The 19086-nt window shown below is 40.8% G+C and overlaps 1 protein-coding gene across 1 annotated transcript in view; it reads right to left on the bottom strand.

The window, feature by feature from the left end:
• LOC307265007 (netrin receptor UNC5D-like) overlaps positions 1-19086 on the bottom strand; it is a gene marked incomplete at both ends in the record, with an annotated part of 171547 nt that overhangs the window by 11030 nt on the left and 141431 nt on the right. Inside the window, 6 exons of the mRNA XM_080046577.1 lie at positions 1649-1798; positions 4646-4876; positions 9682-9853; positions 14600-14684; positions 16210-16428; positions 17772-17921. Coding sequence (XP_079902703.1) covers positions 1649-1798; positions 4646-4876; positions 9682-9853; positions 14600-14684; positions 16210-16428; positions 17772-17921 — 1007 coding nt within the window. The remainder of the gene's footprint in view (positions 1-1648; positions 1799-4645; positions 4877-9681; positions 9854-14599; positions 14685-16209; positions 16429-17771; positions 17922-19086) is intronic.

Raw genomic sequence — 19086 nt, 5'->3', positions numbered from 1 at the left:
TATCTTTAAAGCTTTAAATCCTGCCTTGCCACCCGCTTTGCTGTTCGCATGACTAATTATGAGCCAATGAGTGGCCTCTTTAACCAATCAATGATATTGCCTAATCAAGCGGTTTAGCTGTCAGAAAGAACACCGACATTTAACTCCCAAGGAGGAAAGAAAATGTGTCCTGTTAACGTCTGAAAGAGCTGCAGTCATGAGTGCAAATGTAAGAAAATTAAGACAATATATTACTCACTGTTGCATGTGAGAAATAATTTAATTGCTTTATATTAATTTTGCATTACATCCAACAGCGTGGCTAGACTTACATGCAAAGTATTAGGTGGAAACATACAGTTTAAGAGCTAAGCCCACATTATTAGCAAAAATAGTTTCAATCAAATGCACAATGTGCCTTGAATAAGCTCTGAAATACCACACAAGGACTACTATGTCATTTTATGGACTTCTGACAGAGATGCCTTCATTTTACCCAGCTTGCAGTGCACTTCTTCAGTCCGAAAGTGGACAGCTGAATCCCCCCCCCCCCCACACACACACACACACAAAACTGACAGAGCTAACGAGTGGATGGGAACCTTAAAAAGGGCCAATTTCCACTTCCCATTTCTAACTACTGCGTGACCCAGACAGTAGCTGGCTCGCTGAGAACAGGGTCAAAAGCAACTGTGTTTTACAAGATGAATCACGCTCTCTTCAGATCCATTAGACAGTTGGATATCTACTTGTAAAAGCCCTCCTTTGGATTTTGAGAGTAGTGTCTTGACTGAAAGCCTGCAGTCAACTCCCCCCGTAGAGCACATTTTACATAGCGGGGCTCTTTGACTCTCCAGGAAAAACAACTGTTTGGTATTCTGAAGGCACTATACACGATATATACGCCGGACTAATTTCGCAAATAGGAGGATGTCACTGAAGGGATAAATATCACAGGGCAGAGCGGAACATGCAGCATGTGTGGACCCCTAGGAAGATAAGTACAAGATGTGGATGTGTGTGTGTGTGTGTGTGTGTGTGTGTGTGTGTGTGTGTGTGTGTGTGTGTTTGTGCTTGCCTGGAAGTCATAATTAATACTTTAAGGCTGTGTGTGTGTGTGTGTGTGTGTGTGTGTGTGAGGGCGAGATAGCTATAGCCTATAGAGTAATCTCCTGCTGTGCCCTTGCTGCCGTCCTTTGGCTTTGATGTGACCAAGCAAGAAGACGGGGAACTGGTGGAGGAGAGACTTCTAATGGAGGAACACAGGAGGCCGAAGGAGATGAAGGTGCAAAGGTTGTTTTTTTTTCAAGATCCGAGAGCCTGATAAAGCAGAGCAGGGTTTCAAACTTAAAACGCACACAGAGTGAACCCGCTAACATGGTTTACATAGTTTTTATGACCCACAATTCACTGCGAACCGGAAGTGACGTCACATCGACGGAGCCTCCGAGTGAAAACAACCAGTGATGCGACGGATATATGTATAAGCATGAGGCAAGTTCCATGTCAGCTGTTATGATGAAATAAAGAATTAAAAGTATGTCTGCAGTGTATTCCTATTACTGCATGCTAACTACATACTTTTCCTGGTCAACATGTAGAATAGTACAAAGAAAGAGTACGTGATTTGGAGTGCACAGACATTCACAGTTTGGAAGTGCCTCCTTACCTGGCAGGTGGTGAAAGGCTTGATGCTCCAGAGTAACTGTGGGACGTCCTGGATGGACACCTGCAGGCTGTGAGTGTTCCCCCTGAATAGCATCATTTTAGGCTCCTCCAGCAGCCGCCCGCCCCTGCTGCGCTCGCCCACTGCCACCTCCTGATAAGGGAAAGGGTGTTCAGGGAAGTAGAGAAGAGAGGAAAATATTTCATACGGTTGACAGTGTAAGTGTCTCAGTTTCAGCACACAGCTTACCATGAGCAACAAAGAGGATTCTGTTTACTGACGATTCACAAGAATTTATATTTAACCCATGTCCTTCTCACACAGGACACACACACAAATACACTTTGACTTCCTTTTTTTTGATGTACAACATAATCATTCTTACAGAAAAATACATTTCCTTCAAAAATATCTTAAATAAATACAGTCACTTTTACACCATCATATATACAGTAAATAGAAATATGAGCCATCTAGCATAGTACAGGTGGTATCTCACGCTATTAGCACACCTGAGCTACTACTAGCTTAATAGTTTGGTCTGTCTGTGCAAGACAGACCAGACCTGAGCCAACTAGTGTGGCCTGTATATACAGTGGCATTAAAGGTGGAGTCAGATATTCTGGAGAATGCTTGTTGTCAATATCGCTTTTTGATTATTTTTTGATTAAGTGGATTGTGAGGAGAAATTCACTTATGTTGACCAAAAAGTGACTTTGACAACAGGCATTCTCCAGAATCGCTGACACTTTTTTAATCTTCAAAATGCAGCAGCCGGAGTGATCTGCCCTAGAGAATTTGAAAAATCTCAACAGCAAGCAGCAGTCCCCCATGAGCCAATTCTGCACACAACACATAGCACAGACACAAACTGGATCAAACTGACAGACTGCAGACAGACATTGAGCCTATAGGGCCAAACAATCTGATAAAGTAGAGCAGCTGCAATTGTACACAACTCCGAGACATACACAAGAGGGAAAAAATCAAAACATTTGTCAATACTAAACCTTTTGACTGTGACATTGTATTCTGTTTCCGAATCTATAAAGAACAATAACATCTGTGTGTGCATGTGTTGGTATGTGTTTGTGTATGTGTATGTGTTATAATCTGTATGTGTGTGTGTGTGTGTGTGTGTGTGTGTGTGTGTGTCTGTGTTTATGTGTTAGTCCTGTATGTATGTATAGTTCTTAGCCTCCCAAGTATCACATCTGCACAGAGAGAGAGAGAGAGAGAGAGAGAGAGAGAGAGAGAGAGGAGAAAATGCCTTCAAACCTGATCAATTCTTGTTTCAAACTCACAGGGGAAATTAATTGTTGTAAGGAACACAAACAAAAGCCTGACTAAAAGAGAACAAATAAACAAATAACCCCGTCTGACCGATGGAGGGTCGGGGAGAATTGGCTCTTGGCAGCGAAGTCCAACATCCAATTTCTCTTTTGTTCGCAAGCAATTCTACTTCTTGAATACAGCCAAAAAGTAACAACACGCTGTAGTGGATTTACAGGACAACTATCAGCACTTCTTAAGAAAAGCTGGGTGTGTGTTCAATTAAGATATGAAACAAATTTCCCAAGCAACAAAGGAAAGAGGTTGGTTGGTGTTTCCGAGCGAGCCCACACTGTGTGAGGATAAGGGGGCAAACTTTTCCCAACAGCCCCACTCGATAACACCACGATGAAAAGGCATCTGAGAATTGCTCTCCTTTTTAACAAGTTCAAATACTTCTCGTGTGGTAAAGCAATGCTGAAACGCATTTAATTAGCAGAGTGCAAATTAAATTACGCAAAGAAAGGGGAGAGGAGCAACCTCGGAGCATCTGTGTTCTTTGTAATTAAAGTCCCCCTTTGTCCCATAGTCATCAAACATGTCCCAGTGGCAATGTTACCGAGCAGGACAGATCTTCAGTGGAGCACGGGAAAAAAACTCAGTCAGCAATCCTTCCAGGCAAAACCTCCAGGCACATTCACCAAACCCCAGCAACTTAAAGGTGCAGTGTGTAGAATTTATTGGCATTTTTCAGAACAGACTTAGTAGAAATGGAATATAATATTCCCCAGTGTGTTTTAAAGAACGTATTTTCGCTTGAAAATAAAAGTAGTTTTTCCTGTTATATCTTTATATCTACATACTGTATGAGCAGGGCTTGCCACCATGGAGACTGCCATTTTGCACTGCCATGATTCTACAGTAACACAGAATGGACACACTTAATGGCCATATGCATTTTTTAAAGTGGGTGTCCTGGAGAAATGCACCTGTTGGAAGACCAAGAAGATTATAGAATAAATAACTAAATACATCTTCACCTCATCACTTGATATTGTGGAAAGAGGCAGTGGTGCATAATGCCATTTTTAGTAACTAGCTTCTTGTCCTTGAAGGCCACCGTAGCTTCTGTAATTATTCAGTAAAGAGGTGTAACCAATGGAGCGTTGCAAGTATTTGTTTGATGATATTTGACTGCTGATCCGCTAGTCTTTCTCTCTAGAGCCTCCGTGACATTGACATTTGTAGTTTGGAGGGAAATGTCAGAAGAACAATGGAACGGATTGCCATGACATTTGGTGCAAAGATTCATGTCTGTTGGTGATCCATATAATCTTTAATCTATAGAACCAACATAATATATACGTTTCACTTTTTGATTAAAGGTGCTACGAGGTACTTTTAAATATTTAATTTTTCCTGATGATCATAAATTACATGTAACAGCAAACAAGACCATCAGTGCAAAGAATACTATTTTTATATAGTTTTTCTTCATGCCTTTTTCATGGGAATGCTCACACAGGAACTGCAGCTGGCGTAGTAAAAACACTACCGCTTTTGTCCAGAAGGGTTATGAACACAAACTGAAAGTTCCTCAGGGCACATTTGAATCAAAGATAATTTTTTTTATTTCCTATTGATATTATTATTTTCTAAATGCACCTGTATATGAATTATAATCAATCCCTCATTGTTTCCCTCTATACCTTCGGCAGTCCCTCGTACCTGAAATGCGTGTGGCGTGTCGTCCACACAGTAGACCCTGAGGGTGAAGCCCAGAGCGTTGCTGTTGTCAGGACTACCAAACACAGCCAGCCTCAGCCTCTTAGCAGCGTCCGGGTTGAGCGGTTCCCCCACCAGCGCATAGCGACCCGGCTGTTCCAACAGCACATGGCAACACTGGGCCTCCAGCAGGCAGTAACAGGACGTGCTCTCCTCGTCCACTGACATCACTTCCTGTATGGGAGAGGACACATCAGGAGAGATCACATCTAGTTAATAAAGGACATATTTATTTGTTTATTTATTTATTGCCACTGCAGGTACATTTTTTTAATTAAGAGATGTAATCATGACACTTTGCCAGTTGTATACACACAGCAAAACAATTATTTCTCATATTACACATTTTTAAAGGAGAAATATATCCAGACACAAACAGACAAGGTTTAGTAGAATAATAATTTTTTTTTGTGTGTGATAGAAGACATGTTATGGAGAAAAAAATCGAAAATTGACCAGTGCTTGAAAAAAACAGTTTTTTCCTCTGCAGTGTCTCACCTTCAGGGTTAATAGTGAGAACAGCTCAATTTTGAAAAGCTGTTTTGCTGACGATTTTCTGTTGTGAGGATTCAGCACTCGGCTATACACAGTGGATTCCAGCATGCTGATTCATGATTATGAACATTTCAATTACTGCCAAGAATTTGTTTGCGGAGGGAGAAAAGTGCCTCAGTATTCTGCCCGCGCTGTACTGAGTAATAACACTTAAAATATGACTCATTGGGCAGGATTTATTATTCCATCTATTATCCATTACCTCATTACCTGAAGAAAAATAGACAAAAATAAATAAAAATGGCAACGCATTCTTTCTAACAATTACAGGCATGACTCCAGCAGTGTACATTTAGTAAGTGACTGCACTGTTATTAGGGATATTATTATGACATCTCGCTGACAGTAAACACACACACACACACACACACACACACACACACGATAAGGTACTGTTCGAATTGCTGAGTGAGGGCCAAATGAATAATCACGCATCTCACTAAACAGATGGAGATACAGTTAACACTGACAAAACGTATTAGCGGGGTTGCAGTTTGTATTCGACGGCCAATTGCTCTCAATCTTGTGCTCGGTCTGCCCTTCAATGTAACTGTGACCCGCAGTTCCCCCCTCTGCATATGGGCCAAGGTATGAAATAGAGCAATGCATGCAGGGTAATTTAGTGTGCAGCAGATTCCCAAAAACCTGCCACATTAGCGCTACAGCTAGCAGACATGAAGGATCTCTACAACATACCTCACACCCCCTCCCCCCGAAGAGAATTGATCGAGTCAAACTCCAGCGGAAAGAAGTGCATGCTTTAATGGGAATGGCCCCGAGAGGCAGACGGAGGGAGAGAGAGAGAGAGAGAGAGAGAGGAAGACAGAGGAGGAGAAAGACCTCCATCTACCCATTATATCACTAATTCCAGAGATTAGATGTTGAATGAGCACCCTTCCTAAGATAAAGGGGCTCGTTTATTTCACAGTGACAGAGACCGGTCACGGAGTTACTTTTTCTTGGATCACATCTTTCTCTCAGCCTTGTCTATGTCTTCCGTCCTATCTGTCCTCTCTCTCTCTCTCTCTCTCTCTCTCTCTCTAATATTCCCTCCTTTCCAGTGACACGAATGCTAATGTACAGGTCTTAAAAATAAATCTTCTACATGTTTCTATGACGAAAATATATCGTAAATCAGACAATTACTGTAACAACATATGAACAAATCCTTCTGCCATAACCTTCGGAACAGTGCTAAGAAGGATTATGGAACATTTAGGTGATGTAATTGCTTGAGAAGTTGAGATCTTTGGTTCAGAGTATTGCAACAAAAACAAATTACGTTGAGATAATGGTCATTAAAGATGGTTGTATGGGAGAAATATACAGACACAAACAGACAAGGGTTTAGTCAAATAAACATCTAGATGTACATTTTGGACCTTTTATTTATACTGGTATGAAAGAAGACGTGCTATGGAGGCAAAATAGACAAAAATCTACAGTGTCTTGGGCAATACAACTGCTCTTTCCCTGAACCCTGTCTACGTCTTCCTATCCGTCCCTACTACTCTCTCTCTCTCTGCTGTTCCCTCCGTTCCGTTGGCATATAGCTACCATCAGTATTATAGTGATGGGTCTTTTGATAGCTCCCCCTTTGTGCGACACGGCTGCTGGCAAATTACATCTGTGTAAATGTCACGCGGATTGAAAGGACCAGTCTCGTCCAAGGTCACACAAACTGGCGGGCCCCGGGGTCACTCCGCCTGTGATGAGGTCCCCAAAGCTTTTTTGATGAGGTTAGTTAAATATTGAAAGAGCATCTCAGATATGTCTATACTGGCGCCGAAAAAAGGCACAAGAGAGTGGATGAGACAGAGGCTGTTTGGATTGAAGTCGGCTGTCTTGTGCTAAGATGGTAAAGTAGCTCTAAAAGGCAGAGCTAAAGGTGTTATTTTTACTGAAAGTAAAAAGCTATGTGTGTTAGAATAACTCTCACACCAGCAATCAGAGATAGCACTGTGGTGGTATTTATGGCAAGTCTTGAATCTTTAACAAAAGAAAACACTTTGCCAGTTTTTTGACCTCACACTGAGGCTTAAGACAGGGCCGGGGTACATTAACCTTTTTCTGTGTCTAGTTCAGGGACATAACCTGTACTTTTTACCACTACGTTCTTTGGTTAAACCTGTTTATCACTGGAAATAACATTGGCACTATGTTAAAGACATTACATTGTATTTTTTTGGTAGGAATTTAAGTTTATTAAAATCAGTTAATATTTCCTCATGAACTGTGAAAAAAAAAGAAATCGTTGTTAATGCACAGCCTAGGTTCTATAAACAGGCATGTTGCTAGCTACGATGGCCCCCTTGGGGCATACCCATTAAGTGGTATAAACCATAATAGCCATTAGAAAAAAAAACAGTAGGGGAGAACGGGGTAATCTGAGCCACTTTTTACATTTGCTCCCCTCTAAGCGAGCTAAAATGATTTATCACTCAAATTTACACATTTCCCATTAATTCAGGATGTTTCCTAGAAATGGGCATTAGCAGAATTTTTTCAAGACAAAGAGCAGTGAAAATATGATTGTTTTAAAAAAAGTTGTCATGTGGCTCACTTTACCCCAGCTGTGGGGTAAACTGAGACAGACCAGAAAAATCAAGGGGGTAAAGTGAACCAGCTGGGGGTAAACTGATCCACTTACTTTTTCCACTCTGAAACTACCATAACAACACATATTGTAACAGTTAGAATCCTGAAAGCTAGCTACACATTCCAGAACTAATGTCGGACTAGTAAAAGAATGATGGGGTTTGGTCAATTAAGCAAAGCAAATTTTCTAAACACTTGAAAGTAACTCTGAACAATCAAATACAACATATTATAATTCAAAAGGTTTTAATAAGATTCAAATGACAGATAGAACCAGTTAGATTAGAACACAGTCTGGGGGTCAGAACACAGGACCCTTGGAGCCAGCTTGTGTCTGGGGTTCAAAGCATAGGAAAATCAGAACCAGCGAGAACAGCCTGGGACTCAGAACACAGGAGAAGACCCAACTGGATTATAACATCAGCCTGTCATACTCTACAACTAGACCTACTCTACATTCCAGCCCTGAAGGTTACAGGGAAAGATGAGAAGGTGCTCTTTTCGTGTGGTTGCCCCAGGTCTTCCTGGTGTATTTCCTTGGCATGATGGCTTTTCTACAATGTGTATGACATTAAAATAAAACATATGTTATGTAATATTACATTAAAATATGTTTAAGACTAAACTTAACTTGTGCCTCATGGTGAGACAGTGTCTCACTTTCCCCCACAGCATTTGTCTCACTTTCCCCCACCACCACAATTTGAGAAAAAACTACCTCTCTTAGCATTTCAGGCTAATCTTTAGCTAATATCATCACATGGTTTTTATATGTTGGTAGTTCATCAACACATATGATAGAAGTTTTTCTACGTGAATACATTTGCTTTGGCACAACAGTTGATTAAGTTGACAGCAAGAAAATTTACTTTTACATGCAAAATACCTATTTTGGTGAAATAAACATGCTTACCACAGCACCATGAGGCCCTCTCTTTCAGGGCCTTGGGGAAATGAGAGGGGCTTGAAAACATATATCTCACATGACCAAAAATGTTTTCCGTTGCCTAGATACAGGGGGTGGCTCACATTCACACATGCCTCAGATTCCCCCATTCTCCCCTATGTACGTATGTCCAACCAAAACAAAATAACAAAAACAGAAATAAATACAAAACCTGTATATATGACTGTTTTTCTATCATATTTCTGTTTTTCTTTTCCCCAATGTACCTTGTGCTTGTTCAAATTATATGAACACTGGCAACACAGAACTCAAAGTTTCATGAAAGAGTAAAGTTTTAAAATGCTGCCATAAATGGGACTGGAAAAGTCAAAATGAACGTTTCAATGACTAATAGCCGTTATTAGCATTTTTTGGTCTGACATTTCTTTTGGAAGTGTGACAGCGTGAGGTGGAAGAGCTTGAAAAGGCTGAATTTTGATTCAGAATGACAAATCTGAGCTGTCAACCCTGAAATCGCCTCCGTGCTCGCATGACTACACCGCAGGATGGAACATTTTCATCAGAGTAAGTTGTAGCAGTTTTTATCAATTTGTATTTATTATAAACTGTGTGCTGGTTGAAACTTGTGTAGGGCCTTGATGCTAGCAGAGCAGATACATTGGACCTGGTAGTTCGAGCTAGGCATGTAGGGCGGTATGATATTCTGAGCAAAAATACCATGGTTTCACGGTGTAGGTGTAGGTGTAGGTGTAGGTGTAGTCAGCAGCAGTGTTAATGGGCATGTTGCTTGCTATGGTGGGCAATTTGTTTACATGCCAGTTTACAGAGCCTAGATTGTCTATTAACACTTGACTCTTTTAAGCACACAAACACTACGGACAGGTAGCTACAGCTGAAATTGACAAGAAACTAGCCTTACCTCCCACTTGTTGTCCTGCATTTGTCTCTTCAGCCGAATGGTCCAGTCATCAGCAGCGACCTCCGCACAGTGTCCTATAGTCATGGCTATGGGACAGGCTAGGTCCAGGCCAGGGGGGCCGTATGTTACCGCAGGGCTCAGGAAGATCTCCTGCTCGTCCTCCGACAGAGTGCTGCAACACACACAGGGGAACAATAAAAGGCCCTTATTAAAACAGCAACTCTCATAATGTCACAAAAAACAATATACTGAGAAAATATAGTTAAAAAATGTCTGTGCATTAAAAAAATTAAACCAATATTTTATTTCTGGCATAAAATAATTGTTTTAATGTAGCAAAAGGTTTCATGATATCTATAAATATATTTGATCCCATGTTCATCTGCAGTGTCTCGCCTTAATACAACAAAGAATACAATCTGAGTTGTGAAACAAAACAGTATGAACATTAAGCCATAAACACCCCTCTACTCATAAATCATTGCTTTAAATAAGCATTCACATAGCAGAGGGCGTGACCCTTGCCTAAGAACAAAGTAAACTCAAATCCTAGGACACTCATAATGAATCAATCCCTGAGTAGCTGCCACACACACACACACACACACACACACACACACACACACACACAAGCACCCCGCCTCCCCCCCACAGATAGAGGGAAGATTAAAGCAGCGGCAAGACTAATGGACAGTGGTGTGCGAGGAGGACAGGCTTTAGCACACAGTGTGGAGGCTTGGGTGTGGGTCGATGGAGCTTATGAAGCCCTGCTCTGCCCAGCCTGGTGACAGATTAGCTGGGCCGAGCTGCTCTTGGCTAGAGGCCCAATCTTGGCAGGAAGCCCCGAAGACTTGAGAGCAATCAATGGGACCACCATCAGTCATGCAGTTGGCCCGGGCCGGACGGACACACCACACCACACCGCACATATACACACACACACACACAGGACACAGTATTGGTGCTGCTGTTGTCACTGGAGCAGCATGGATATTTTTTTCTCAGCATCATTAATAAAACGGCGGGAGTGGAGGGAGGACAAAACGCTGACACACAGGCACAGATGCATAACAAATGTGTAAAGTGTGTCTGCACATGTTTGCACACAAATATATAGGCGAAACAAACAAATACAGGGAATGGGTAAGACATTTGGAAACATATTTTTTATGGGGTTTAACTTCTCGTGTTGACATTAAAATTGTACCAGCTGATAATTGAAATTTCACGGTATCAACATAATAGTTTTTAAAGAAATTGCGCTTGCAATAAAATCGAAAATCTTCAAAAAATTATAAAATGTATAAACATCTTATTTTCTCTTTTAAAGGTGCAGTGTGTGATATCTAAATATTTAGTGTTATCTAGAGGTGATCTGTATGGCATTCCAAAGTTGCCCAGTTGCATGAATTTCTCAAATACGAACTGCAAAAAAACAGCAGGCTTCAAACAACAATTATTTTCATTTTTTTTTTCTCCCCAATAAATCATTTCAGCTAATTGGGAATCAATTGTCTATTGCCATGCCTAAGATGCCAGATGTCTACAGATGTCTATGTCTTATTTTGTCTGACCATCAGCCCAAAACCCAAAGACAATCAGTTTCTAATGATAAAAAATAGGATAAAAACCAACTTCCAATGTTGTTTACTTTACTTAGACTCATCTTTTCTGCTCAAAGTACTTTCCTAGTTTACATAACTAGCCGTCAACAACCGTATTGGAATGTTTGCCACCTGTAAGATAGAAACAGCCCTTCTACCGATGCAGGCTTTTCTCATAGTATCCACCCCTGCACCAACTTCATTTATGAATGGGACTGAGTAGGTAAAGGTGATGGGTCATTTCCTGTATCATCCACAGTGTTCTAGTTCCAGGTGCTGTGTGAAAACTTTATTCTACTTTGCTCTCTGTGTTACCAATCAACAATGAAAAATTCAAGCGAGGTTATGATCCTTATTCTCTAAAAATAAAAATAAATCCCACGTATACAGTATATCCAGGCAGCTGCGTGGCCCTGCAAATGCACTATTGTGCTAATCAGCCCCAGGCTTGGAGGAAACCAAGGTTACCTGCTGCTGAGACTATGGTAATTAGCACGACTTGCCTGTGAGTAAAAGATTAAAGACGGTTACTTAGCATCTCTTGATCGCGCTGATGAAGACAAAGAGATAACACTGCAGGGAAGATGTGTGGGCTAGTAGATTGAAGTGTTGATAAATGCCTCAAATTGTGATGTACACACCACCACACACCTCTCTCCCTTATTCACACATTAGCATCCAGTATGACATTCATTGCCTTTCCTTTGCGGAGAGAGAGAGAGAGAGAGAGAGAGAGAGAGAGAGAGAGTTAAAGTTTTTTTAAAATGCCTCGTTAGTGTTTGACAGTCAGGCTCTCACACTCTCACAGAGGGGTGGAATCAGAGTTGGAAAAAAAACGTACATTGATTGATTGATTGATTGATTTTATTCAACCATTTTATATAAAAATATGAACAGCACTCTGTTACATTAAAATACAGCCACAAAAGAGAACTTTAGATTTTAGAATTGAATAGCTGGGTGAATTTTTTCGTTTAGAGAGTAAACCAAAAAGAAAAGAGAACAAAATGAACACTATTAGTATCTAGCCATGCAGGTCATCAATGGAGGTGAATGGAGCTCTTTCCCGCGTTTCTGTTAACCTAGATATAATCCTCAGAATGTGAGGTGTGACAGTTTGACAGTAATTTATTGCCAACTTGTCAAATGTTAATACTGAACATCTGCAGACTTTCAATAGCAACTGTTAGCATTTGATGTTAGCCAGGAAGCCAAGATAAGAAGGAATGTGTCCATATGTTAATTGTCTTATTTATGATACATTTTCATTGTAAAAAAATATGGCAGGAATGCATTTTAAGACCTTTACATAGTATGCTTGACTTCTTATAAAATGAAAAAGGCTGTATCCAAAATATGTTCTGTCAAAACTTTGGACACTGATATGTTTGTTTTTTAAATATCTTATCCAACATCTTTTTAGTTTTTGTAAGAGAGACATTTAAGCATAATTATCCTAGCTGGATGTTGCAAAATTAGCATATTTTTGTCAACATTTGGAAGCCTTTTGTCTGAGGTAAGTATGACCGACACCAGCACTACAGAGTTGTAGGTGTCTTCCTGCAAAGTCTCAATGAGTGAGGTTGATACTGCTAAACTAATTCTAGTAAAGTTATCTTTATTAGTCAATTTACACAAGGCTCATTGAAATGTGTCTTTTTGCATATAACATCCTCCTGTCCTGTGATCGAGCCATGGTTGCTGGTCGGCCCCTCTTCCTCTAGGCCATCGTACCACCCATGTCGGTTGCATTTCGTATTTTGTCACACACCACCATTCCATCCCTAGACTACCCAGAATCCCCCATGCTGAGCTAGAGAAGATCACACAAGAAAATAACCTCGTCAAAGACCCCAGGAGGATGTAGCCCCACGAAAAAGCTCCTGTTAACAGCCAGCCCAAACCCAAGCACCGAGCTGATCGATATACATCCTATTCTTTTCCTAGGAAAGCATCGTGGTCTTATGTAGATGGCTTGAGCTTTTGAATGGGGGGAAGAAAAGGAACCAATTTCTATCCAGTGGACTGTCAGAAGATAGGGGCGTTTGAGTGACAGTGCCAGTGGTGCATGGCTCCTGCAGCTCTCCCTTCAAACGTCAGCCAGAGAAAGTAAACAGCAATCGGGCTTATCAGAGCAAAGCAGGAGCCTTGGAGGGCAGTCAGCTATGATCTCAATTGGGGGAGACTTCGGGCAGTGTGTGTTTGTGTGTGTTTGTGTGTGTGTGTGTGTGTGTGTGTATGTGTGCGTGTGAATTTTTTTCTGAGCCGTAACCTATAAGTGACCTTTGATCTGTATCTTTTTTACCCACATGACCTTAGGCACACAATGGGAGATTGGGAGGTGGAGGTGAGATGACAGTTGAATTTTTTCAGATTGGCACTAAATGTCACTTTTGATTCTCCCCTTTGGATGTAGAAATCAAATGTCGGTAAGACAAGAACTGGGCGGTTGGTTGGTCATGTTGCTAAGGTGATATCTCGCTAGCTGCGTTTTTATTTTCACACAGATTGTGCTGACACGTTAGGATACTGTCAGCTATAAATCAAGAACATGTCAAGGAAACTGATTTCTAGTTGTCAAGATCACTTTTGAAGCCCTAGGTATTAAGGTATTAAGACTCCTTCTATAAATGGTTCCTATCTATCTTGCCCTTTTCTAGTACAGTAAAAGCTTTGTGAACATCTCGACGGCAAAGTCACAGTTGTGTAGACTCCTTCTGGCATGGCGATTGACAAATCGAAACCTTGTAGCACATCACGTTACAAAAATTTGAGTGAATATTTCTCTGCTAGTTGATTAAGACAGTAATGCAATATGTGTACAGCTGCCTATGTATTTGTGACACATAAAGTCGTCCCCCTGTGGAGTGTGCTTGATGAGTAAAGACCCCATGCTGTGTGGGAATATGCCCTGCATCTATACATGTGTGTAGATGTGCAGCACATGTGACTGTGGGTTCTCCCTACAGAAAGAACTGTGCATGTTTAGCAAATGGAGAAGTGGTGTGTGTGTGTGTGTGTGTGTGTGTGTGTATTTGAGTGCGTTGTGTGTGTGTGTGTGTGTGTGTGTGTGTGTGTGTGCAGAGTGCATTGTATGTGTGTACATGACTGCTTTGCATGTGAGTATGTGTGAGAGAGAGTGTGTTAGTGTGTGTGTGTGGGTGTGAGTCTGGGGGTGTGTGTGTTTGAGTGTGTGTGTACATGACTGCGTTGCGTGTGAGTATGTGTGAGAAAATGTGTGTGTGTGTGGGGTTGAATGATTAAAAGCGAACAGCCTTCAGTAGCAGACTGTTGCCGCGGCGCCGGCCCCTCACCTGCTGTCTTCCTGGTTGATGATCATGTACATTTCCCACGTGGTGTCTTCAGCGATCGCCCCGGGAGGCACCAGCACACTGATACCTGCAGAGAGGGAGGGGTGCAAAGACTGATCAGCACACAGCTAGACACACAAGACACACACACACACACACACACAAGACACACACACACACACACACACACCTGTCAGGGCTCTTTACTAAAGGTGACAGCCGGAGAGGTGACGGCCCCAGAAAAAGGTGACTGAATCGAGTCCCGAAGGCCTTGTGAATCAATGCTGCCAGCAGTCTCTTTGTCACATACACACACATTTGTATGGCTATACTTGTGAGGACACTCATTGACATAATGCATTCCCTAGCCCCTTACCCTAACCATCAAAGCTAAATGCCTAACCGTATCGCTTACACTAACCCAATCCATACCTGAACCTTAAAACCTAGTCAAATAGCCAATTAAAGGCCTGTTCCGAAGTGAGAACCAACCAAAAATGTCTTCACTTTCCAAAAATGTCCTCACTCTTATGGTCCAAAAGTCACTCTCACACACACAACCATCCTACACCCACACACACACACACACCCGCACACACACACACCCCGTCTCTCTAAGACAGAAAGACACACTTATTACAATATTCTACTGTATGATAAAGAATTACTGCCAATCTACGCTGCAGTAGATAAAGCCCCTCTGGGGACAGCATGATGAATGTAGGCCACGAGGAAGAGCTGCCTCAATGATGTGGTACACCGAGTATCGTACACGTTTTCTTTACATCAACTAATTCACTTTTTTATTCATGATGGAATCGTGGATAGCATGTTATTTAAAATGTTAAAGCTGACCTCGATAATGCTGCTTTCGAAACTGCTTTATTTACACTAAACATGCATTCAGAAAAAAAGAGAACTAGTGACTGTAATTCCCAGCACAATATACATTTTAAACAAGGCCAAATACACACTTCTTTTCAATGCAGCATTACTTTAAATATGCTCTTAATATCTTCTTCTAAATGTTTGTGTGACTTTATGTGAATTTTAAGTTCTATATGTGTTGTTTGAGCCACTAGCTGAAGAAGGCACTTTTTTTGTCACTTTGCAATACACAATAAAGTTTTTTGAATCAAATTGAATTTAATTGAATGGACTATTGTAGGAAAAACTTTATTCAGTCTAAGACATGTTGATTGGGTGTGTTGGGACGGTTGGATTAAACATGCCAACGGCTTCTAACCTCATCACTATAGTAAAGAATATACTCCAATTCATGTAACTCGCTCGATCGATACTATTTTCACTGCAAACCAAGACTGACAAGGACAAACATCTTCAAAATGCAATACCAGACCACCGTATGAGCTCTGCTGTTGTCTCAAAGGGTGGTAAGTTTCAGATTTTGGCTTTTCTGTGCTTTCCAGCTTTAACAATATCGATTGAAACACGGAAATGTATAAGAATAAAAATTTCCCCAAATCAAAATTGCTCTAACCCGTGTTAACGTTTACATTTAAATAGACAAACACCCTAGTTTTAAGAATTTCGATTCAAGCACGGGAAAATATCAAAATTAAAATTTTCCAAAAATCTAAAATTGCGTTCACCTGTATTTGGTACCACCAGCCTCCCTCCAGCATGGCCGAACACTGCTGTTGCTTTGTGCAGAGGCCTGTTTGGAGCCAGGGAGCCGTGTGGGGTGAAGAGTTTTTTGCTTCTCCTGCCCAGTGTCGTCCCCATGGCAACCCCTCTGTAGTCAGGCGCCAGTCCCCGTGGAAACGTCTGCGGGTGGGACATGACGTGGTACTCTGCCCTCTCTGTTACCCCTGGAGATAGGATGGAGTGAATGAATGTGACTTTGTTGCAGTTAAAACAAACACAGATCACATACATTAGACACACAACAGAGATAGCAACAGCAATAGCAATGCAGATTAAAGGACGGTGGAGTCAGTGATTATGGAGAACGCTTGTTGTCGAAATCAATTTTTGTCAAAGTCATTGAATCTCCTCACTATCCGCTAACTGTCCCCTTGCTAAAAAAAGATCTAGGTGTTAAAACACAGCCTTTAGGCTCTGTGAAAGTGCATGTTGCTAGCTAAAGTTGGCCCCCTTTGTTTGCATACCCTTTGTTTACATACCAGTTTACAGAGCCTAGGCTGTCTAATAACATCTGATTTATTTTAAAGGGCACACACAGTACGGACAGGTAGCGGGATCATGAGTACTGGTAGATATTAACTGATTTTGACAAAAAGGAATTGACAACATACTGTACATTCTCCAGAATCACTGACTCCATCTTTAACAACAAGCAAATAGCTCATTTAAAAAAAAAAAGATTAGCCAATTCTACTGTATAACTTGGCTCTGCAAGTCACGTCAGGTCGGCTTTATTTATGTCATCCAATGTCACAGTTCACAAGTTTGTCTCTGGGGGCTCTGTATCACACATCCAAGCCTGTCTAACTTTTCTACACAAGCAGAAGAAGTGGTGTGTATGGGGTGATACTCCGCCTTTAAATAGTGTCTTTTATTTTGCCTTTCCAAATCTAACTCAAGGACACCAGCGTGAGGAATGGATTAAACACTGCGTTTATTTGCAATAACTCAAAATGTAAACTTTTTCCGCTTTTGCTAAGGTCTTTTCAGCACCTTGTGTAACACACTATGCAATCAAGCGCACATTTTAAAAACTCCCTCTTACAAAAATCCTCACTTCAAAACGATTCGACTGGAGACAGTGTTTCTAACTGACTAATGAGCTCATGTAAGCTCATTTATACATTTGGAAATATATGATAAAACGTGCCAGCAACATTGGTTATTTTAAGCAAGCAAAGTCAATTGTTGCTGGCTATATATGAGAAGCCTCCTTTTGTCTACCTCTGTCTGCAATCAAGGACCCATTGTCTCAAAAATGACCTTGAATTTAGAGTGGTTTATGTGCCCTTGATATCACTGTAGACTGCATAAGTGCAAAGCAAGAAGAGAAAGCTTGACAAGCGTAGCAACAGTTACTTAGGTGTTGAGTATTTATGCATTGTACGAAAAGAAGATTGCCTAATTAGAAAAACAGGTTGGAAACAAAATGGACTCCATGGACTTCTATCTATTCTGTTTTTATTGCCTTTATCTACATGGGATTTCAGAACTATTTTTTACTGACCTTTGACCTTGATATCAGGCAGTGGGTCTAGCAGTGAGCGCTCCACCATCAGCTCCTTGTCGATGGAATCCTGGAAACACATGGGGCTGGTGTAGGTGCGCGACACCGTCAGGTCAGGTTGCAGGGATGAGTTAATAAGCAGAGGGTTGGCTGAAAAAAAACACACAAAAAATAAAAATTTAAAAAAGTCACATTTCTGGAGTGGCACTTCCAAAGGTGAACTATGTAACTTCAGAGAAGTGAACATTTTCTAAGGTATATTCTCATAACTGAATAAACAAACTTTCCTCACAGGAACATTGGATCCCTGGAACACTGGTTGAAGTTAAAAAGCTAACTGAAAAGTCACTGTTTCAGAGCTGTTGTTTACAGCAGCAGAGCCCACAGTTTGGTTTACAAACATATTCTAGTCTTAAGTTTGTTTGGTTTCAGGTTCCTCAAAATAAATTACTTTTGAGTTATGTAATATAATTATTTAATACAAAAAATTAAATGTAGAGTAAATATGTTTTGTAAACTATATAAAGGCTCTGTAAATGTAGGTTTGTTTCCTCACTTGTAGCTAATGCTATAATATAATCACTATGGGAATAGGAATAGCATACTAAAACGATGCAATCCTATATGAATGTTTTTCACATATATCTTTACATTTAACTATCCTACTTCAGGGTGTGCAGACCGAGGTATGGCATTTACAAAAGAAAAATATGTTTAACATCAAGTTATATTATGTTGTCATTAATGACTCACTCACAGCATGCTTCAAGCAAGCATGTATCGACAACTCAAAACAAAGCTAAAGCAAAACAGCATGGCTTCTCTAAATGAGTAAAGAAATGTACACGGCCAAATCATTTTACTGCAAAACGTTGGCTGTGCTGTTGCCTTAGCAACTCATGGTCAAGGACGGGATTGATAGAAAATAAAGTAGTAATGATTCAATTACTGTTCAACCACTATAGCAGTGTATAGGAGGAGGCTGCCACACAAAGCTTCCCCCTGCCTCCTGCTGCGTTATCAAAATGAACTTTATGATTCCCTGCTGTGAGCTGTTGCCGTGGCGACCCATAATGCCAGCCTTTAAAAACAAAAAAGGCCACAATCTGCAAAGGTAAAATACACACAACAGTCCTGAGTTCTGAGGTTTTTCTTGCATTTGGAGACCATAAAACCATCAAATAGAACACTAAAGAAAATACATTTTTAATTTTGGAATGGTTGATTTTGAATTCAAGTGTTGTGATACGGTATGTGAGATAATACTATAGTAAAACAGCCATTGATGCCACAAACGGACTCAGTTACGGTACTA

The sequence above is a fragment of the Ammodytes marinus genome (genome assembly GCF_949987685.1).
Source record: "Ammodytes marinus genome assembly, chromosome: 18".
Lineage (NCBI taxonomy): Eukaryota > Metazoa > Chordata > Actinopteri > Uranoscopiformes > Ammodytidae > Ammodytes > Ammodytes marinus.
Note: the sequence above shows the minus strand (reverse complement) of the source record. Positions and strands in the feature narration are given on the sequence as shown.